The 22,189-nt window shown below is 37.9% G+C and overlaps 3 protein-coding genes and 1 long non-coding RNA gene across 7 annotated transcripts in view; 1 reads left to right on the top strand and 3 right to left on the bottom strand.

Moving 5' to 3' along the window:
- Window positions 1-1,654, bottom strand: part of LOC148977020 (uncharacterized) — a 59,543-nt gene extending 57,889 nt beyond the window's left edge. Inside the window, exons 1-2 of the long non-coding RNA XR_016145747.1 lie at window positions 1,088-1,654; window positions 879-1,006 (exon numbers count right to left, since the gene is read on the bottom strand). This is a non-coding gene — a long non-coding RNA (uncharacterized LOC148977020). The remainder of the gene's footprint in view (window positions 1-878; window positions 1,007-1,087) is intronic.
- A 540-nt stretch (window positions 1,655-2,194) lies between these two features.
- lysmd1 (LysM, putative peptidoglycan-binding, domain containing 1) lies at window positions 2,195-4,289 on the bottom strand. The gene is made up of 3 exons (XM_039680240.2): window positions 3,567-4,289; window positions 3,148-3,458; window positions 2,195-2,861 (listed from the first exon to the last, which is right to left on the bottom strand). Exons 1-3 carry the CDS (start codon window positions 3,744-3,746, stop codon window positions 2,714-2,716), a joined length of 639 nt encoding a protein of 212 aa, XP_039536174.2. The 5' UTR covers window positions 3,747-4,289; the 3' UTR covers window positions 2,195-2,713.
- Window positions 4,290-4,761: 472 nt separating this feature from the next.
- scnm1 (sodium channel modifier 1) lies at window positions 4,762-7,291 on the top strand. 4 transcript variants are annotated; one of them, XM_089117748.1, is made up of 8 exons: window positions 4,762-4,962; window positions 5,059-5,129; window positions 5,213-5,301; window positions 5,378-5,511; window positions 5,750-5,850; window positions 6,323-6,444; window positions 6,540-6,657; window positions 6,877-7,291. In XM_089117748.1, the coding sequence occupies exons 1-8, from the start codon at window positions 4,912-4,914 to the stop codon at window positions 6,980-6,982; spliced, it is 792 nt and encodes a 263-aa protein (XP_088973874.1). In that variant the 5' UTR covers window positions 4,762-4,911; the 3' UTR covers window positions 6,983-7,291. The 4 variants fall into 4 exon arrangements, with proteins under 4 accessions (XP_088973874.1, XP_088973873.1, XP_039536155.2 ...); XM_089117747.1 differs by having other exon boundaries at window positions 4,764-4,962; window positions 6,531-6,657; XM_039680221.2 differs by having other exon boundaries at window positions 4,765-4,962; window positions 5,378-5,475; window positions 6,531-6,657.
- A 1,306-nt stretch (window positions 7,292-8,597) lies between these two features.
- Window positions 8,598-22,189, bottom strand: tmod4 (tropomodulin 4 (muscle)). Its single transcript, XM_039679322.2, has 10 exons — window positions 22,079-22,189; window positions 18,480-18,642; window positions 17,229-17,385; window positions 16,888-17,010; window positions 11,020-11,112; window positions 10,748-10,878; window positions 10,428-10,535; window positions 9,329-9,472; window positions 9,111-9,255; window positions 8,598-8,985 (listed from the first exon to the last, which is right to left on the bottom strand). Exons 2-10 carry the CDS (start codon window positions 18,585-18,587, stop codon window positions 8,963-8,965), a joined length of 1,032 nt encoding a protein of 343 aa, XP_039535256.1. The 5' UTR covers window positions 18,588-18,642; window positions 22,079-22,189; the 3' UTR covers window positions 8,598-8,962.

Genomic DNA, 22,189 nt, shown 5'->3' with positions numbered 1-22,189 from the left:
CCGTTGTTGTCGAGTATGGAGAGAACAACCAGCGCTGTATTTCCAATTGTTTTCCAACGTAAATGGATGTCTGACAATTTTGTTGCTAAAAATGTCTATAGATGTAGAGACCACACCCGTTTTGCAGTACTGTTGCTCTCACAGAACAGATATGCTTATTTAACTTTTTAGTGTTAAATAAAAAGGACCGCAGATGAAATCCTGTAGGTGTCAGTGCTTTCTCTCCGTCCGTGCAATAGATGCACACCCTTGAATGAGCGCGGATTTCTAGTGCATTTACTTGAACTTCTGAGGTAATACTTTAGTTTAACACGTTTGAGTAATTGAGAGGCGGCCAAAATCATGTTTTAAAATGGACTGAATAAAGCTCTTTACGAAATTGACGTGCGATCGATGCCATGCTGACTCACATGTATGATTCACTGTCACACGCACAAGCTCAAGGCAATATTATAAGTTACTGCATGATAATACATTTTTATAGCAAAATAATAATACATCACAATACACAGTCTCCCTTGTAGTTCTTTGCCTTTGCCCATTTTATTTTATCCAGTAGTGACCAGGGCAGTAATCCATCAGCCGGAAGTTGAAACCTCACGGGAGCCGCCATTGTAGCAGAACTTCACCTGCTGTTAGCATTCCATTGACTCCCATTCATTTTGGCGTCACTTTGACAACAAATAACTTTACATATGATGTGTCCAAAGACTCCATTTGTCCATTATTTGTTTCTAAAGAAACGCAACAATGTGTAAAAGGCTCCATTACCCCTACGTTATGGCCCCTTAGAAGCAGTTTTTGTTAAAAAAAAAAAAAAAAAAAAAAAGGCTAACGATTGCGTCATAGCGAATCAAGTCGCACAGTACAGAAATTACCTTATAGACAAGCTTGCAGGCAATCGGGGGGACATGGAGGCATAAAGTCCGATAAAGACGAGGGAGAAGCCCATGGAGATTAAAGTTGATCCTGCTGTTATAGCTCATGGACAGCTCTCTCTCCGTCTCTGTGAGATTCAGAAGGGAATTATTCAGATTTCACTCGGCACAGCTACTAGAAGACAGGTAGCTACTAGAAGTTTACTCACAGGCTCAGTTTGAGCTTGCGCAGTACGCATGGCGATCAGCCTTCAATGTTCTCCGTTGAAATCAATGGGGTCGTTCTCTCCATTTCTTTTACTGTCTGGTAGTGACACGAGGTGCTAAGATGGCGACGGCCGGCCTCTTCTTCTTCTTCTATGATTCCGGCGGTGTAGACGCTGGACGTCCGGCCTCGCTCACTTTAGGCTTCAAAAACGCTCTTCAGAAATCTACCGGTGACGTCACGGACACTACGTCCAATTTTTTTTTTTTTACAGTCTATTGTTGTAAAGTTAAGCTCCTGCTGCTAGCTCATGGGCAGCGAATACTCACAATCTCCGGCTCTGCAAAATTCGGAAGGAAATGGGCTTGTTTGAGATGAGCAAAATCTGCGCAGAACCAATCACGTGACCGGTAATCAGCGCGAGATGCCTGCTGGTAAGAAATGTGTCCGAGTGCCGTGCGGTCCATCTTGCTCTGACATCACGTTGACGTATGTCAAAAAAAACTCTCGCGACCGCAAGGCGCACTTGCCGGATTCTGCAGTCGCGCGCTGCATGCTCTCCACCGACAGAGCTGACCAAAAGCATGATGGGAAATGACTTGCTTGACAACACAGCTTAACACTCATTGGTTTAAACAACTGTGATGTATTGTTCTCTTTTAAAATGTTTGACTTTAAAACTCGATCATGTTTTTTTTTGTGTGTATATAAATTGTGTGTGGATATTCCCAAACTCTCTGACAGTGCGATCTATGTAATGTATTTTTTTAATAAAAAAAAAACACTGTATTAAAAAAAATGATTGATAAACACATAGACCTATTTAGAATTTAATAATTACTTTGGGTGTCTTGTTCATTATATTTATTTTCATATACAAGCAACACAATTTAAATTACATCCAGTTTATTAGCAACACCGTGCACTAGTGTGAAACCCGTTCCGCTTTTGATCTCACAGGTGTCTGATCTACAGTGAGAAAAGAAAAAATTTGAGAATTTTTTTTTTTTCCATTTTTAGTACATTGTTGTCATGTAAGCGTACCATTAGATCATCTTTATGTACACTGATTACCACTCAAGATTTCAAAGACCAGGTTAAAAGACCAAGATCAGTTTGTGTTTATGGCATTTAATCGGTTTCATATTACATTCACTGCAGTGCAAAACTATGCATTGAGATGCAGCTGTCCAATGGCACATTCCCAAATACTTGTTCAATATTCCTAAAAGTAGTACTTCTATCAATTACTTGTGAGGTAGTGTTAAATATTAATTAGCAAATTAACTATTTTTTAAGCTACATTCCTGATTTCTTTTCCTCAAATGCAGTCCTCCACATCACACCTAAAACTGTCCACCAAAAATTTGGTTACAGCAGAATTATAATTTACATTATTACTTTTAGGCATCAGGCTTGTGTTTTTACAGTGCTATGTGTGCAAGTCTAAAGCTGGTAGCCTTTTTATAAAAACAGGACTATTGCAAATCACTCCAACAATCACCATCACATTTTAAAGGCATGAAACCAGAAGAGGGAGCCCTCTAAAACATTCCATTTATATATCTATATATAAAAAAACAAAAAAGAAAACAGTCAAAGGAGTCCTACACCAAAATAAAAGCCTACATCAGAGCTGGAAGAATTCATCCTCCCTATCCCTCAAATTCCTGGTATGTCTGGTGATGGTCATGGGAACAGCTCCCAATGTGGCCTGCTGGGAGGATACAGTGTTGGACTTCAGATTGCTGTGATAGAGTTGCTCCATAGTAGAGATCCTTTAAAATACAAAAATTACATTTTTTGGTGATTTAATTACTATTGCTGTAAAAGTTATGCTTTACGTGGTATGAATAAAAAAAAAATCGGAACTGATTCCTCACTTTGGATAATGGCTTTTTATTTAGTTAGGTGTAACCAGTTTAATGAATCAGCTGATGTTCATTGGAACTGAAACTTGCTGAATGACTCATTTGGCAGCAAACACAACGATTGCAATAACTGAACTCTGAAACACCCTAACAATAATGTCAGCAGTCATATAATTTCATTTTGACAACTTACTGTTTCTCTCCCTCCTGGCAGGTCTTCACAGCTGCTTGTTTTGACTGACTGATCAAGCTGTCTATTTTTTTTAGGTACTCCACCGGTGACAAATCAGCATTTGCTTCACATCTGCTGGAGTCTGTTTGGCTTTTGGGGGTCTCATTAGAAATCTCTGTATGTGTTTGTGCAGGACTTGTCTTCTCCTCGGTCAATTCCACTCCATTAGTGAAAGACACAGACTCTGTCAGCAGTACAGGGATGAAGAGAGACTCCTTCAGGAATATTGAATCATTTGTGTACAGTCTGTTTGCCCTTTTGATTTGCTCCATCTATAAAGCAATAACAAGTTATATTGATAAATATGTAATTATAAAAAACACTAAACGTTTAAATAGTGAAGACCTTATTCCTCAAATACCTGCTTTCTGATTACTTACAGACACGCCATACTTCAGTGATAGTCCTTGCAAAGTTTCCCCGGGCTGAACTTTGTGCTCAATTCGTCTTTGTCTCACGGGTGATAATGAAGAAGACACCAGGCTGCCGTAGGACCGGGTGCGCTGGCCACGGAGGAGGCCGTGTGTCCCGGTCTGTGTCGCTGAGTGATCCGCGGACATGGCCAGACCTCCAACGGGATAAATAGTTTAGCTAATCATTTTTTAAGATGAACTTCAGCTGACCATCTGCGGCGGCTGCTGAACGCAAGACGGCAGGACTCATAACAGCTTTTGTTGTTAGTCAAATTATATGGGAGAAATAAAGTTAACATAAACAATCCCCGACTTCCTTGTCACGCACTCTGAAACGTTTCAACGCTATAAGGCATTTAACGCCATTTAACCGGTAGATACACATAGCATGATACAGCACACTGTGAGAAATAATTATTCAGTCCTGCGTAACGTTAGTCCCAGATAAGTTTGAACAGAGTGTTAACCATGGTGTTAACGTGTTTCGATTAGCAGCGGTGCCCCCAAAATTATCAATTCAAATAATACATAAACCATATAACCCAAAGAGACATACACGGTAGCCTTTACATTCTAGTTTCTGACAATCATAAAACTTATTTGTTACAAGCCTTTAGCAGATTAGCTTAGCTTCTGTTGCCATGGCGTCGGCTAAATGTAAGATCTGCCCTTGTTCCACTCATTTTGGCGAATCGGTTCTTTCGGACAATAAATTGGTGATTCATCAGTTCTAATTTTGGACATGACAAAAACTGAATCAGCTCTTCGGATCAGTCCGAATTTACCCGTCTGTAGAAGCCTTAAAGGAATCGATAGTTCACCCAAAAATGAAAATTCTGTCATCATTTACTCACCCTCAAACACGAATTTCTTTCTTCTGTTGAACTCAAGAGTAAGATATTGAGTGCAATGTTTGTAATGTAACGTTAACCAAACAGTTGTGGAGCACCATTGACATCCATGGAGGGGAAAATACTATGGAAGTCAATGGTCCCCGACAAAATACAACATGACAAAATATCTTCTTTTAACAAAGAAATTAATATATGTTTGGAAGGAACAACTTTGGGTGAGTAAACGATGACAGAGACATGATATTTCTTATTGGGTGAACTATCCCTTTAAGAACTGACTCAAATGAACGATTCTTTCATTCATTCGGACATCACTACCCACAATTCCACAGACAAAAACAGGAAGAAAGGTGATGTGTTTAGTAAGACTGAGACAGTAAAAGAATCGGTAGTTGTAGAGAAATATGAAAGTAAATGAATTATAATTCCTAGAAGTATAAGACTACAGGTCACCAAATATGTCTTTCAAACGGGAGGGTGATGATCAAAGTCAGTTAAATGTTCTAAAGGTATAACAAAAACAGCAAACTGACAAATATATCATATTTTCACCTTTCCCTTTTCTTTTTCTCATTGTCTTTCTCTGTCTATCTTTCTCTTAAAAGAAACGACGCGTTGCAGATCTTCTGTCAAATTTTATCTCAGACGATGAAGCTGTTCTGATGAAAAACGGGAGGTGATTATTGTATTGCTGGTTGTTGGAAAGAAGTCGGTGACTGAATTTATCCCATTCATTGAGTAATGTTTTTCCCCTTGTAGATACAGCTGCCTTGTGTGTTCTCACCGTCCTGTGTTTGACACTGTTGATATGCTCATGGTGCACAGGAAGGGAAAGCGACATCTTGAAGGTGAAATTCTACACATTTAACCAGCCTCTGTATAAACTGGCATTCAGCAAAGTCCTCTTTGTCTATTCATTTATAGGAATGAAATGGTTCTACGGCAAAAAGAATAAACTGCAACGTGAAATTGATAAAAGAAGGCATCAAGACTATGTCAAAGCAGAAGATGATGTTCGACAGGTCTCTGAATGCATTTTCTTCAATCAGTTTACAGTGGTATCCTAAAGTCTATCCTTCTGTCTTATCCTTCTTGTATTTTGCTGATATTATCACTTTTGTCAGTGATTAGTGACCTAAAAATAGTGTGCAGAATGATTTAATTTAGTTCATTTTTATTTCCAAGTTTTATTTTTTAATTCCCAGATTTTCAGTGTAGTCCCAGACTTTCAGACCCTACAGTACATATTTAGATACAACAAGGTTATGTACTCAGTACTTTATTGCTTGCCCTCAGGAACCCTCCAGTTCAGCTCCTCTACTGAGCCAAACACGCAAAATTACCCATCATGCCTTACTCAGAACTACTCCGTACAGTAGCTGCCACAGAAAGGCCAGGTAATGTCTGTAAGCTGAACAATCTTTATGAACCTTCTGCTGTCATAGGTCAGTGTTTTTATAGACTGTTTGTGTCTTTCTAGTCACTTTGACCTCAACCACGCTTCATATCCGATGAATTTTGCAACATCGACAACAATAAACTGAGTTGAGCTAAATGATGATACTATTGTCATCTGTAGAGCTTATAGCTGAATTGAACTTATTTTTTAATTGATGGAACTTTACAAAGTTATTGAACTCAACTGAATCAACATTAAATCGACTTGAGCTAATAAAGACACTAATGTCTTCTGTAGAGCTGCTTTACAGATGAATTTGTCTCATCTTTAATGAAATCATAATGTTCCTGTTAATTATGGTGAAACTGCTTTAAAAAATCTATATTGTATAAAGCGCTATATAAATAAAAGTGACTTGACAAATTTATCTTCATTTTGCACTTATTTGATCATTTTCTACATTCATGAAGTGAACGAGCGGAATCGTTGGGATGTGGTCAAGAAGATGGAAATGATCAAGTCAGCAATATCAACTCTCATACGTCCATGAGCACAGGAAGTATTGACTCCATGTCAATAACTAGCACAACAGGTACAGCAAAAGTCTCTTTATGTTGAGGCAAGATACATTTTGTGCTTATAATTCCTTTTCATTTTTTCGTTAATTGTCATCTGTAGTGCATCAAGGCCAGACTGAAGGGAAAGGAACGACAAAGAAGGGGTCCAGCATTGTGACCTCCACTGATTGTGAACCTCTAACAGAGCAAAGACGTAGAGAACTGGACCACTACCTCAAATTAAAGAGGTATGACTTAACGTTGTGACCATTTGTAAAGTTTGAGGAAAATAAAATGATGACTAACTTGTAAGACTAGTTCAAGCATTTTATGCAAATGGACTGATGTAAGCATACAAGTAGGTATTCAAAATACATTTGAAGATCACAGTGAGATTATTTATTTATCAATATTTAGATGACCGCTCTCTTTTTCTCCTTTTTTTCCCCCTCTCTCCACTATTCCAGTTCAGGGTGGCTGCAGGACCGAAGTGGAAAATGGGTAAAAGATGAGAATGTCGAGTTTGACTCGGATGAAGAAGAACCGGCTCTGTTGCCTCCTGAATCTTCATAGCAGACTCTGCTGAAACAGCTCCATACAATTCAGCAACTGCTTAAAAGGCTTCAGGCTACAACTGTGTGCGAGATGACGATAATGTTATCGATAGTCAGCTCTCATATGACACCTTTATGTGTGAGCCACTTTATATACAATAAGGTTGAAACTTTATAAGACATTCTTTCTGGAAAAAGAGTTTGTGCTGTTGCATTGAGCATTTTGCAAATTGTATTAGTACTGTGTACTTGCCATCTGGTTTAATCAATTTTCTGATTCTGATCGAATAGAGGATGTTTTGGAAAATAAATCAAGTTAAGTCTGTTAGTTAGTCCTCCTCAGTCTGTTCAATCTCATGTGGTGTATTTTTACATACATCATTATCATTTTACTTTCCATGTGTGAATGTTGTTTGCATGATTGAATAAGTGGAAATCTGTTCCAAATCAAGAACAGAATGTGGAACGGCTGCTTCGTACTGCGGTTCCTTTGCCAAATGACATCAGAGTGATCTTGGCAGAGTGGGACTACATACTGCAATAGACCTGGGAAGTTAATCACCCACAGAAAGCGAAATTTCACTTTAGCGACTGCTGTACCTTTTTATAAATTCTTTGAAAACTGTACTTGTCAATTGGAGACGCTTGGGAATCTTCGTAGCAGGATAGCAGCTGTTCCAAAGGGGAGCATTAATCTCCTTGAGGAAGGCGGTATATATTTGGAGCTTTGTAATTCAAAGCCATCAGCCAGGGTTTCATGACTGGGTGCTCTGCGTGTATAAATAGGATTGTGCCATTTGTTTTGTGCCTTTGGGTTTGGGTCATCATGCACAGGTTAATCATATAAAAGTTATGAAATGACTCGTGCATAATTTTATCTCGATCCTCTATTAATTTGATAATGCATAATCTAAATCAAATCTATATTGCAACAGAGTCCGGATCTTCAAATGTTAATGAAGCTATTTTTTTTTACAATGAGCCTGTTGAGAGCATCTGCTTTGAGAATGTAATTATGTGTTTACACTTCCCACATTTTTGGAAAGAAATGATGGGGGGGGAAAACTGTAAAATTGAGTTTCTATCTTAATATATTTTAAAATACAATTTATTCCTGTGATGGCAGAGCTAAATTTTCACTAAATTGCATCAGAAATTATTTTAATATGCTGATTTGGTGCTCAAACATTTTCTTCTTATAAACACTGAAAACAGTTGTGCAGATTAATATATATATATATATATATATATATATATATATATATATACACACACACACACGTTTTGAGGATTAACTGATGATTAGAAAATGCAAACAGCATTTCATTAGAAATCTTTTGTAACATTATAAATGCCTTTTCTGTCACTTTTGATCATTTTAATGCATATTTTTGGTCAGAATTCTTTGATAATAAAGTTCAAAAGAACAGCATTTATTTGCAATAAAAAGATTTTGTAACATGTAAAAATTTATTCACTGTCACCTGTGAACCGTTTAATGCATCCTTGCTGATTATAATATTTTCTTTTAAAAAATCTTACTGACCCCAAACTTTTGAACCGTATGCCAGTGCCAAAAGGACAAACCTGAATTAAATTATGCTTTTGTAATTTAATAAAACTTTGAAGTCTGATTAGACAATATAGATTGTAATATTTTATTTGAAATAGATTGTAATATTTTATTTGAAATATTTACAAAAACTTTGCCGGGAGCACCATGTTAGTAAAACTAGTGTCTTTTCAAGTTTACAAACTGAGGTATTAAAGAGCAGACCAATTTTATTAGATCAAAGCTTTTGATTTGACGAAATCCACAAAAAAAAAAATGAAGTCTTATCAAGCTGGCGATAATGATATCCACAATGGTCGATGGTGAATGGTAAAAGCGTGTCAGGGTCATCTGTTGTTGTGGCTGTTGCTGAAGTGTCTGTAGGAGTCCAAGAGTGCACATGGAGAACTTTGATACCTCCTAGATGAACTAAACTCCATCTTCTTTTCAACTTACTCTCTGCTGACGAACTGAATATGGGGTGAATACAAAAAAATCAATGTAGAAACAATAATGAATAAAACAATGTTCCTGATTCAGCTGCAGACAAGTACAAACTGCAATATTTCAGAAAATAAGATGACAACACACTCACGGATGTCATTGTTTCTGGTGATGGCCATGGCGGCTCTTGCACGTGGGCCCTGCTGAGTGAAGTGATAGCCAATCTTTATGATGCTGGGGTTATTCTCCAACATGGATGCAATCTCCATCTCAACGGAGTCGCCCAGTTTTTGTCTCTGTAGGAGTGCGCATGAACACTTTAGTTTTATGAGTTAAACAAACATGCCATCAGATGTTTTAGCCTCTTACTTGGTTGTCAATCTTAATCTCAGTCAAGGTGGAGTTCTCTCTCAGTGCCTTGGCGATGGCCATCATGCCTTGTGCAGTAATGAAGTTGGACTCGATGTTGAGGCTCTGCAGGGTGGTGTTGGACTGTAACATCTCAGCTACAGCCTGATTCAAAAGAACAGATCAAGAGAATCAACTGATGTCAACTGACCTCATTTCCATAATACATACAGATGCAGACAGAATTGAGCATTGAGAATGTCTGCATTGTGAGCAGTTTGGGATCGATAATTTAAAAAAAAAATGTTTTTATTCTTATGCTCAACATGGCTTGAATCAAAAATGCAGTAAAATCATTAATCATTAATATTGTGAAATATTATTAATATATATATTCATTCAGGGGCGCCGCTAAGGGGGGGAAAGTTAGCACAATTCTAAAGCCTCACACACTTTTAGGGGCCCTAGAGATTGATTTTATTGATTGAACGGGTGCAGTAAAACCTATTTTTTCATGGGGCCCAAAAATCCCAGGCCACACCCCTGTTTTCATTTATTCCTGTGATGTCAACGCTGAATTTTCAGCATCATTACTCCAGTCTTCAGTGTCACATGATCCTTCAGAATTCATTTTAATAGGCTGATTAGCTGCTCAAGAAACATTTCTTATTATTATCCATGTTAAAAACAGTTGTGCTGTTTAATATTTTTGTGGAAACAGGGATGTTTTGAGGATTAAATGATGATTTGGAAGTTCAAATAAACAGCATTTATTTGAAAAAGAAATATTTTGTAACTTTATAAATGCTTTTACTGTCACTTTTGATCAATTTAACGCATCCTTGTATCCACTCTTTAAAAAAGAATTTGACCCTTTTGAACGGTTTACTGTACATGACTAAACTAATTAGTTACAATAAATTGTTCAAAAAGTTTTTACTTTTATTTACAGCATTTTAAAACTCCAAAACTTTAAACAGACTAAGATTTTATTTGATCTAGACACACGTCAAAAAATGTTAAATATATTTCCAGACTTGTATGTGGAAGATTAATATGAGATTGAAGCAAAGGAATGAGTGAATGATACAACATCATAATTGCAGGCTTCAGGACTTACAAATGCCACAGGGTCATTACTGCGTGTCCCAGCGATGCTGAGGCTTTGCACATGTGTGTTGCGCTTCATAGCCTCAAAAATCTCTTTCAGGGTTGGGATGGGAATGTCCTACATCAACATAAACACTCGTTAATATCATCATTCCGCTCAAGCAGAGAAATGCATTAATTCTTATGATAAATAAGGTCATTAGAAGTTTTCAAGAAAACAAATACTTAAAGTGTAAGTGAGCAATCTGTTTATAATATTAATGTTATGTCAAGTCTGTAATGTGATTATAATTATACTTATTGAGGTATCAGTACTGTTAGCATGTTTACCGGGATGTTGTTGAGGTTGACCTCCTCCAGGCTGCTGTCGTTTTTCTGGATGCATCGGAGAGTGTCCTCCACATTTGTGTCATTTGGAGGCTCGTCAGGATAGATCTTATACACATCTGGTTTCACCACACCTAAAAGAGAATTGACCAACTAGCTTATGATACAGAAGTAACTACTGTGACATTCATTGAATTAAAAAAAAAAACTCACTATATAAAACTTTCAGTTGACATCAAATCATTTATTGGTAAATGTGTTGTATGTGTACATACTGTTGATGCCTTCTGTGTTTGCAATCTTGCCAGTGGTGTTCAGGGCATCATAATATTGCTTGTTGCTCATGAGCGTGTACATCCCCAGGATGGCTGTGAGGATATAAGCATCTCATTAGTAGATGGTTTAAATATACAATATTCTCAGAGTACAGTTATAGGATGCCAGTAAATATATAAATATGTTTTAATAAAAACGTAATACAAATCATTAATAATATACACGCATATAGTACTTAGCAATACATTTTTGAATAATATAATACAATGTATATATATTTAACATAAAATAAATACAAAATTAAATACAACAATAATATGTTGAAGATTAATTAATAAATAATTTAGATTTGATTTAATGATAAATGTATAAATGAAGAGTTCAGATGCAAAAGCCTCTAAATGCCATTTGAAATTTTCTTCTTTAATGATGATTTTTGTCAAGCTTGTATATTTAAGTTCAGTGATTTCACTTAAATGGCAATAAGAATTACCTATTAATTGTTATTTAAGTGAAATTACTGAACTTAAATATACAAGTTCGACAAAAATCATCATTAAAGAAGAAAATTTCAAATGGCATTTAGAGGCTTTTGCATCTGAACTCTTCAAATAATCATTATAATTGATCATATACTGTAAAATGATATAATAATTAATCATTATTTTAAGTAATATTATTTAAAAAACTAATATATATATATAATATACTATATATAATTATAGATCATCTTTTCATGGAATAGCTTGTGAGAAACACTGTCACAAATCGTTTAAACTGTACTGCAGAGAACTGTGTTGAACAGCAGGTGGCGCTGACTAACCAGTAAACCCACCATTAAAAACTTCCTCTCCATCTTTCAATGGGCTTTTTGCACAGCTGCACTACTTCCTGAACTTAAGCCAGCTCCTTGTTTCCTGTTTGCAATTATTGGCCAAATTGATTAATTCAGGTGTGCCTGACCTCAGTAGTCATGGCAACAATAATCAGACACACCTGAATTAATCAATTTGGCCAATAATGGCAGACAGGAAACAAGGAGCTGGCTTAAGTTCAGGAAGTAGTGCAGCTGTGCATAAAGCCAGAGCCCGTCTAACGGAGAGCCTTGGCACTTCCTTTTAGCCCCATTAGCCGCGTTTCCACTGCCGGGCTAGGGCTGGGCCAGAGCTAACAGCGAGCCGAGCCGAGCTAGTGGCCTCGGGCCTCAAGCACCGGGCTTGCGTTTCCACTGCCGGGCCAGTAGCCCCACAGCGCTGCCCCAGACCCCACCCCTAACACGCCTTTCTGGATCAAACGTCATAAAACCCAACCCCTTTCAGCGGGTATTATGAATTAATTTATTTTTTAAATTAGGAAGATAGCATGTATATTAACTCACCTGCTGTGGTGGCTGCAATAGTGTCCCGAGACCAGTACAGGCGATTCTCTATTTCAAGCAGCGATTTTTTTGCACGATATAACAAGTTATCATTAGGCTAACCGCGAGGCCCATCGGTTAATACTTGGTTAGTGTGCGCGCCGCAACCTCGAGATACAGAGTTAATTTTTAACACCTTTAATAACTGATTGGACCCCATTTGAAACGAAATTAATTTATAGAAATAAAACGCAGCAAGTACGGAGCAGTTAAAGCCGCATTTCCATCACCCTTCAAACTGAAATTGCCAATTGAAAATAAGCAAAACGTCCATTTCACGTCAAAAACTCCTTGTCTGCAAATAATAATAATAATATAATAACCATCATCATTATTGTAACATTTTATTAGGCTGCATATGTAGAAGACGCCTTTATCCAAAAAAGATAGAGCACAAATAAACACAATATTTTTGACGCATATCCAGTGTGTGTGGAGCGTGCACTGATGGCTGCGAGACGCGCATGTGAACACTTGCAGTTTCATTGCATTTCTTTCAGTGGAAACAACTTAAAATACTCTTTCATTTCTGGTCATACAGAAAATAATAATACATTATTCGCAAATACATTTATTTGCGTAAACTCACAATAACAAGAAAACGTTGTGCTTTAACAATTAATCAAGGCGCGCTTCATGATCTCCGTGAACTGAAGCGCGAGACCTGAAACAGCCACCGCATTCGAATTTGTTCGTTTTAAATTGGACATTTAAAGCTTTAGTCTACAGGGGTTATATCCTTTGTAGATTAAAGCTTTAAATGTCCAATTTAAAACGAACAAATTCGAATCGAAAGCCAATATCTTCTGACTATGTAATTATGTAGCTAATTAATTTCTCTCTAAATGTGCATCCGGAGATGGAGATTTTTAGCCGAAAATGATTTAGAAAACAATAGTTTATTAATAAACAATTAATGCCTCGTTATTGTATATTATTTTATTATCAGACACATTTATTATAGCCTATAAATCACCTTTCTGTAGGCTGTACGGCTCTTCTCATTCAGCACTGCGGGGAAAATATCATTTCCAGGTTCTAATTTGGCCTCAGAAAACCAGAAAAATATATATTTTTTTCATATTAATTTGTCAAATATTTTAAATGTTTAGGAGGCAAAAAAAATCAAACAAATATCTGAAAATTCGTCGATATGTAGCCTATATATTTTTGCGCAGCATTTGGCATAGGCCTACAGTTCAAATTAAAATGTTATGCAATTTTAAACGGTTAATCGGTTAAACATGGACACCCCTATGTGCATCTTGCTTCAGATCATAATTTCCATAACACCGATAAACTCCGCCTTTTACCTTGAGCACGCCTCTAGCCCGAGCTGGCCCCCTCTGGCCCAAGGTATTCGACGGGCCAGAAATCCTGGCCGTTGGCCCTGAGGAAGCCCCGATCAAGCCCCGGAAGTGACAGTGGAAACGCGACTGGCCCTGGCACGCACTAGCACGGCCCGGCCCTGGCCCGGCAGTGGAAACGCGGCTAGTGTGTATCATCTTGGTTGCAGTTCCATTAGAATTCCACTGGAGGTGATCACGGGCGAGTGCAGAATGAATGGGAGTCTATGGGGCTAAACGGCTAAATGTGTCTCTTTCACCTGCTTGTCGTTAAATCAGCATAGATTTTATTGTTGATTCCGCAAGTTCAATATAGATTATAGGCCAAAAGTCGAATGAACGAGTACTTATGTCCTTTTGATTTCTTATAGGTTAGGCTGTTGTTGGCCGGAACACGCTAGCATTCTGCTATTGTGTGACGTCATCACATTTTTGAACAGATTTTTAGAACAGATAAGTGAATTTAAAAAATGCAATTTTCAGCTAAGTGTATTATCTTAGCCCTCCCTTTTGAACGCAACTTTCAAATTACTTGACAAAAAATTACATCCTTATGCTACGTTCACACCGGACGCGAATCGCGCGTCAAATTCGCGCCTGACGCGTCTAGTTTGACGCTTGACCACTAGTGTTAATTCGCGTGTCAAGAGCGAAACTGGCGCGCGTAAAGTTTGAAGCGAAATTTACGCGCGTGACGCGCGTCAGAATCAAAATCCGTTGGCGGTCATTGTTTTTATGTCGACCGAGCATTCATCAAGAGAGTTACCGCTCTGTATTTACTCTGGATAGCAGAACAGCGGTGTGGGGATCATCGTCGCCGTAAATTTGTGTCCACCGGACCCTTCGGAGCCGAACCGTTTGGCGAGTTTCACCATTTGCTCGCTCCAGGAGCTGCACTGGATGACGGCCGCTGTCAGCGGTACTTCCGCCTGTCACGCGCCCAGTTTGATGACCTGTTGTCCCGCATCTGAGCGAGGATCACCCTCGCCCGGCCCCTCATCCATCTAATCTAGCTGTCATTTATTTTTGTTTTGATAATAAATAGAGCAAGCCTTCAAAAGTTATTAACCTGTCCTGTGATTTTTTTCTTTCTCTCACGTCCAGACACGAATTTATGCACATATGTTGATTGTCTTTACAACATAATACTATTTCTAGATATGGAATGAATAACATTCAATACAAAATGAACATGTCTCCATATAGAAATAATGTTTTAAGTGATGAAACATTTGCTTTGTTGTGCATAATCCCACCATGCATTTAGTCATATTAACAAAATAATTTATTAAAGCATCCAGAGACTTCACCACGTGAGCAAGCAGCTAGGCTCCTGATTGGTTAACGCGGCGCGAATTCACGCCAAAGTTCAGATTTTTCAACTCGGGCGGCAGACGCGAATTCGCGTCAAACGCGTGAATGCACAACGCTCAATTCGCGCCATTCGCGCCAACTTGACGCGCGAATGAGGCGTATTCGCGTCTTCCGCGCCGCGCTCCACGCCTCATTCGCGCCGCAGGAATTTTTCACGCGCGTAAAGCGTCTTTGCATTGACTTAACATTGAAATCATTCGCGCCTGACGCCCTATTCGCGTCCGGTGTGAACGTAGTGGATTTCTGGGGGTGAAACCCCGTTGACTCCCATTCATTCTGCACTCGACCGTGAGCGCCCCCGCATGGACATAGACGTGTTACTGCAGCCAGTCCAGAACCCAGAAGTAAACAGCCAGTGCCAATTCTCTTCAATTAGACATTCTCTGATAAAGCCAATTAGCAGACTGGCTGGACTAGTGAAGAAAAACAGAGGGGCAATAGCAGATAAAAATTGAGATTAGGTGATAGACCAGACCTCACCTTTGTGCTACAGCTCTGAATGCCATTTTCAGATACAATAGCCAGATTAATTAATTCAGAAGTAATAGGCTCCATTTTTATGGGTCGTGCCTCAATCGATGTTCGCCATACATGTTTGAGCCAGAGTCTGATCCAGAATCAGAAGAAAATCCACAAATATGCTAAAGATCTCATCTTATCTCATCTCATTTGCTAATGTGAAACATTTATGCGTATTATGCTTTAAAAGTCTTGGTTGTACTTAAAAAGTCCTGATGAACCACTGAAACGATTTTGAAAACATTATTCTAAGGTAAAAAATCTTACTTAGTGTTGCTTTAAGAAATGGAATATTACAGCTATCTGTATCTGTACAATTTCTAGTTAGCTGGATATCAGCAAAAGCAGACTCATCCATAAAATCACCAAAGGCTATTGACAGTTTAATCCTGAACTGGACGTGTTCCAGATTTAAAACTGTGTTCTGAATGAGGGGCTCTGCTGGATAATCTGCACCCAGAGACACGCTCCAAAACTCGTGTGTGCAACGTCCACAACTTTAAATGCCCTTAAGGGCAAAGGCTTACTGTTCTGTGCACACATCCCAGCACAAGGACATTAGACTATTGACCGGTTTCCATCACTTTACTATGTTACATCAAGAAGAATGTTATGTTGCACTTTTAATAGAAACGGTAAAATATCTGACATTTATGTTTGGTTAAATACTGCCAACACACCGTCACAAGAGTTTTTCAAGCCCACAGACGACTTGAAGTTGCAGCTAAACAGTTTCACTCTATCTCTGCACATGTTGACTAGTTGGTCATTGGTCATTTTATTTTGGTGAGCTGCTGAGCTTGGGAAAATAGATACTGCGAGGTATAATTCAGTGCATGACCTACTACATTCATAGTTCCACATACAAGTCAGCTAGGCTGGATCTTTTACATATATTCAAAAACAAATTGTCATACGAGACACTGATTGTACAAATAGAGCAGATGAAATTAGAAAGGGTTTGATTGACAAAATGTAATGGATATATGATCAGCTGTTTACAATAGCAAATAAAAGACTAGTCCTTAGTCAAGGATCCAAATTTGGATTCCAGTCAGAGCCGTACAAGAGATTGCAGGTTATAAAGCGAGTGACTAGTTTTAGAAGAGTTGTAATGCAAATCTTTTGAGCACTCTGGACCGGATATCATAAGTCTTATGTCATGTGAATAGAAACAACAGGAACAGAGCCGTAATGCGTGTGATGCCCACCTGCGATGTCACACATTTCAGCATCTGTTGCATTCCTCAATGCTTCTTCCAGCTCAGGTTCCAGAGTGATCTGTTCCTCCGCAGGGATTTGTCCTGACCCTGCTTTAGGGACAAAGGCTTTACCTACAGACAACAGAGAGAAAGAGAAATGCTCACTATACTAATTTACAGATAAAATAAGAATGAACATTAACAAACAAACTAATAATGAAATCACAATTAGAAAATGATACATACAATAAATAATAAATTAAAATGAATTAAGATGCTGCCTTTATTCTCTATGCACGTGTCAGTTTGAGTATCACAAAGCAATACTATCAGTCCAATGGTGGTGGTACCTCTCTTCTCCCCTGTAAAGGGTACCAGGTCATCTCTGTCCTGGTGTTCAATGGCCTCCTTCTCCAGGTAATCCATCAAGGCGAATCGGTCAAAGGGGCCTGTGGGACTTTTCTTGGTCTGGTCACGCTGGCGGAAACCGGCTGGGAGCATGGCATTCTGAAAGGTCCAGAGAAGTGTGTGATTTTTAAAGCTACGGTATCATTGCTACTCCTGCATGTGTGTGCTGTTTACAAATTAAGTGTGCTCCTGTAGAATTTTGAGTTAGGTGGATTTTAACTTCAATAAAAGGTATGTTAACCCTATGTGTATGTAAAAAGTTTGAAATGATTTCTGCAACCAGAAATCCCCTTTTCACATATCTGAATTTGATCGGTGAATCCTCACAGAATCATTTGTTTTAAACGGAAAATTCCGTCATCATCTACTCACCCCTATGTCATTAAAACTCGCAGGACTTTTCTTTTTTTTTCAATGGGATACAACATGTATTTTCAAAATGTCAAAGCTGCCATTTTTAGTTAAAACTTTTAGTTAAAACTCTGATTGGTCAAACACTCCATTCATCGGTCACATATTTCCAAATATTCGCAGTTGCACGTAGCATCGCTTTATATCAGACCATTGTTCCGCTGAAACAGTGCTAGTGTCATGTCTCAAGTTTTACACTGCAGGCTCTTTTTTTCCCTTGTTTTATGCAAAGCAACTGGTGCAATCTTGTGTCTCAAGGTCACCTTGACTGGACATTACCTCTTTCTTATTTATTTGTTTGTTTCGTTTGTTCATTCAGCCCCTCGCTTGCTTTTTTGTTTGTTAATTTATTAATTCATTCATTTGTTTATTGATTTAAATTTGTTTTTGGGCTGAACTCAACTCACTTACAGTAAAAATGCAAATTTTTGTAGCAAAGCCATATAATTGGACCATTTTTGTTTTCTCGAATCCCAAAGAACATTTTTCCACTATAAAGAACCTTTTGTGCAATCGAAAGACTCCGTGGATGTTTAAGGTTCTTCATAGAACCATCGATGCCAGTAAAAACCTTTACTTGCAAGAGCCCATGAACATCTCAGCAAACAAATTTAGGTTCTGGGAACGTTAGATTTTGGTTCCCAAAACGTTCCAAGAACTTTCCTTTAAGGTTAGGGGAACATTCCTGGAACGTTCTCCTTACGTTATAAAAATGGAACCTAAAAATAACCTACATGGAATGTTCCTACAATGTTCTTGTTTGGTTCCCAAAAAAATAATACCTCAGGGTCCATCTCCTGTAGTTCATACTCCAGCTTCTCCAGCTCCTCTGCGCTGAGGCCCTTGAGGATGGCATCCTCGTCAATGTCTCGGGGATCGCTCTTAGACATGCTTGAGGCTTGTTGGTACTCTCAATTCACACAGCTTGCCCAGAGACAGCGGGCCCTGAGAGAGAGATAAAAGTTTAAGCCAGAAACTTGCACAAAAAACAACTCGTTTTAATATATTTGGCTTGCAAATTAGGCACAATAATGTCTGCTTGCTTTATTCAGTCCCTCAAAGCTTTCTGTAGAAGTTGAGAATGAATGGGAAAACCTGATTTCCAGGCCAAGTCACTTTCAGCCAGGCCAAAAGAGCCAGACACTGAAAGTCCACAATTGGGAACCGCTTACATTGTTAAATGCCACAAAGCCCAGCTGAATTAAAAGGACAAGGCTAGCATTTGTGTACAGGAAGAGCTTTTGGGGGTCTGAGGGTATAGTGTACTTGGGAACAGAGATATGCCTTTCTGACAACGCCATCTAAGATCATATGGGACGTGAGGAAAGAACTCGCTGCTTTTCGATTCCAATGCACAGACACAGAGAGAATCTTATCTATTTTTAGTCTCTCAACAGTAACGCTTGGGTTTTGGGTTACAGTAAGGAGAAGGAGGTTAGAACTGAGGAGTTATCACTGGCTCACACTCATGTGAAGGTGGCCGCCTGTTAAACAGGCTGATAGAGTCATGGGCTAGTCAACAGTTTCAGACCACCACACCCAAACAAGATCTGCAACACAAACTACATACAATACAGACAAACATGTTGTTGTGTAACAGACCTAAACTCAGATACAGATACAATGTAATTCTCTTAACTTAATGTTTGTCCAAAAATGTTTGATTGTAATCTTTCAAATACTTTTGATATGTAAATATTTCTAATCAAATAACTTTTGAATCAATGTTTACAGTCATGTAAAACCATTTGGAGAGACCAACGAGGTCATGATCTAAATATATGCTAATGAACATTACTGCTAAATTTCACACAATGAATCACACAGATCTGTTACGTTCCACACTTTCATGAACATACAGTTCAATGCTTGCTACATAATTAAATAAATATAGTAAAGTAATGAGGAGATTAGTTAGTCATGGCTAATATTATATTGTGGGAAGAATCTAAAAACAAAAAAACAAATGTGTTTTTGTGTTTGTGTTTTTGGGTGTGTACTTCAGAGGTGCTAGGCCAGAGTAGCATGGCTCTAATTTGTAAAGCCAGTGACACAACAACAGGATCAGAAAGCTAAAAACAGAAAATAAAAACAAAATATTGTAGAAATCAATCAATCCACCACATGTGATAAGTTTACTGAATCATGTAGTACAAGTTTAATAATCATTACATCACAAAACCCAGTCCTCAAACCATTTTCAGATTTATCTACTTGTCTAAATTAATTATATAATTTAATAATTTACTTGTCTTTAGCAGGACTAACGGTAAAGGCTCTACGCTAGTATTGAACATATTAAATTGTACCTATTCAGCCAAAGCACTTTACAGTATTTCTATGAATTGATATATCTAACTAACTTAAGTTTAATACGATCTCAGTTTTAAACAATGGTTAATGACATTGACTATCTTCTAAATGACCTTGCCCTCAGAGATGGACAATGCGTCTGACACCAGTCTTTCAGAAACATCTCAGTCTACAAGATTGACAGCTCAGGGATTATAAATAGCTATTAACTATTGTCTCTTCAGTCTTACAATAAACATACAGGCCAAAATGCTTTCTGTTGACCAGGTGTCATCTTTTTTGTGTTGTGCAAGAGAAGTAAGCGGCCGTCTGCCTGTTCCGCACACCTGTTCTCTCAACTCTTAAGTGACACCCACTCAAGCAAGCCAAAATAATATTAGCTGAGTTTCACCTGTTCAGGCTCGCTGGTTGTGAAGAGGGTCTTTAAAATTAGTCCTTCAACATGGAATCCTTGTTATTTCACTGTTGCAAGGCAGTAGCTAACATTTGACATTTCCAATGGAGAAAATATTGATTTAATTCAATTTTATTTTTAGTTGGTAAAGTAACTGTTCTGTTGAATTGATATGCGTGTTACAGATATCATTTTAAAGATGTTGTAATTTAGTGTGCATATTATAATGATTCAACTGCAAATCAAACAAAAAAAATCAGATAGGGCATGTTTCTTGAACTGTTTAAGTGATGCAAAATCATGCAAAAGACTATTATATTCTATCTATTATAAGACTAAAATAATATTGACAGAACTACACATTAAAATAAAGGTTGCAAATGTTTTGGGGTTTTTTTTTCAGCTATGCCATTTCAGTGAACAATTCTTCAACGGAGCATTTTTTTCCTATAGTGTGTAAGAACTTTTTTTTTTTAATCTAAAGAACTTTGTATGCAGTGGAAAGTGTATGTGGATGTTAAAGGTTCTTCAAGGAACCTTTGTTTTTAGGAATGTAGGCAGAACTTCCAAACTCTTGAAAATAAAATTCTATATTAGCATCCATGGAAAATTTCCATTGCACAAAAGGTTGAAAAAGGTTAAAATCTTCACACCAAGAAATAATTTTAAAAAATGGTTCTTTTAAGAACTGTTCACTGAAAGGATCTTCGGGAAACAGAATGGTGCGTCAATTGAACTGCAATGAAACCCGCCTTGGAACCTTTATTTTTAGTCCTTCTAGTTTCAAACTGACTAAAGAAATCTCCAAAAGCAACCTGAATCTTTTGACTGCTCTCCTTCCAGAGGCCACAAAGTTATTATCGTCCATATGACAAAAACCTCGGTTCGGTCTCAGAAACCCAATTCCCCCTCTGGTACTTCAAAAGGACACAAAGCAAATATTGGGCACTGACACATCAGATACCAATCATCCACCAGAAAAAGTGCCCAGAACTCTTCTGACATGCAGCAAACAACCTTCTTATTCAGATAGTTTATTCATAGACTTTTATTGGGAGCATTTTCCAGTGGACACACAGCTCATAAGACTTCACACTATTTGTAGGTTGACTTCACCAAGTCTAACCACCCAAGTGTAAAATTCCAAATCAACCTCAGATTAATTTTAGCTTCACAAGTCAGCTACTTCCAGCTGCATAAATCCTCTCCTCTTGCAAAGCTACAGTGTGCAGTAGCACTGCTGGCTGGGGAAATAATGGCTGTTTTAAAAACCAAAATATATCTCAGAAAATTATATTATATTAAACAAGACTGATATTTTCAGTAAAAAAAAAAAACTCCTATCAACAGGTGCATACAGGGAAACCCTGGAAAACACAAAGCCTTACTCTAACATAAAAATATAAATGAACACAAGTAATCTAACTAGATCTATATAGGCTAGTCTCTAACTACTCTGATAATACTCTAATAATACACCACGAACCACTCACTGAGGCCTATCCATTAATTGATTGCTTCAATGCAATAATAATTCATGCAATTAAAAACTGAATGCAACAACACGTTTATTTTATACAGAAATACCCATAAAAATGCAAGCTTATGAAGTTTAAAAGCTTATAAATATGTGTTTCTGTTGCTAGAAGAGACACACAGAACCAGATTACCTACCCTCACTAGGACTCAGAGCTGCTGTGATCTTCTGTACGGACACTGTATGTTTGAAATCAGAGAATAGCCCCTCGCTCTCCCCGTCCCCCTCCCTCACCGGTAGTCTTTCCC

The sequence above is a fragment of the Pimephales promelas genome, chromosome 12 (genome assembly GCF_988280905.1).
Source record: "Pimephales promelas chromosome 12, fPimPro1.hap1.1, whole genome shotgun sequence".
NCBI classification, from domain to species: domain Eukaryota; kingdom Metazoa; phylum Chordata; class Actinopteri; order Cypriniformes; family Leuciscidae; genus Pimephales; species Pimephales promelas.
This window is presented reverse-complemented; position numbering and strand designations above follow the sequence as displayed.

Coding starts and splice junctions, on each gene's coding strand:
- lysmd1 (XM_039680240.2), bottom strand. CDS start 3,746: ATGTCCGCGGATCACTCAGCGACACAGACCGGGACACACGGCCTCCTC. Junction 3,459..3,566: donor CACTGAAGTATGGCGTGTCT/GTAAGTAATCAG, acceptor ATTGCTTTATAG/ATGGAGCAAATCAAAAGGGC. Junction 2,862..3,147: donor TGCCAGGAGGGAGAGAAACA/GTAAGTTGTCAA, acceptor TGTATTTTAAAG/GATCTCTACTATGGAGCAAC.
- scnm1 (XM_089117747.1), top strand. CDS start 4,912: ATGTCTTTCAAACGGGAGGGTGATGATCAAAGTCAGTTAAATGTTCTA. Junction 6,445..6,530: donor GTCAATAACTAGCACAACAG/GTACAGCAAAAG, acceptor TGTCATCTGTAG/TGCATCAAGGCCAGACTGAA. Junction 6,658..6,876: donor CACTACCTCAAATTAAAGAG/GTATGACTTAAC, acceptor CCACTATTCCAG/TTCAGGGTGGCTGCAGGACC.
- tmod4 (XM_039679322.2), bottom strand. CDS start 18,587: ATGTCTAAGAGCGATCCCCGAGACATTGACGAGGATGCCATCCTCAAG. Junction 11,113..16,887: donor TGAAATGTGTGACATCGCAG/GTGGGCATCACA, acceptor ATATCCTCACAG/CCATCCTGGGGATGTACACG. Junction 8,986..9,110: donor CACCAGAAACAATGACATCC/GTGAGTGTGTTG, acceptor CCCCATATTCAG/TTCGTCAGCAGAGAGTAAGT.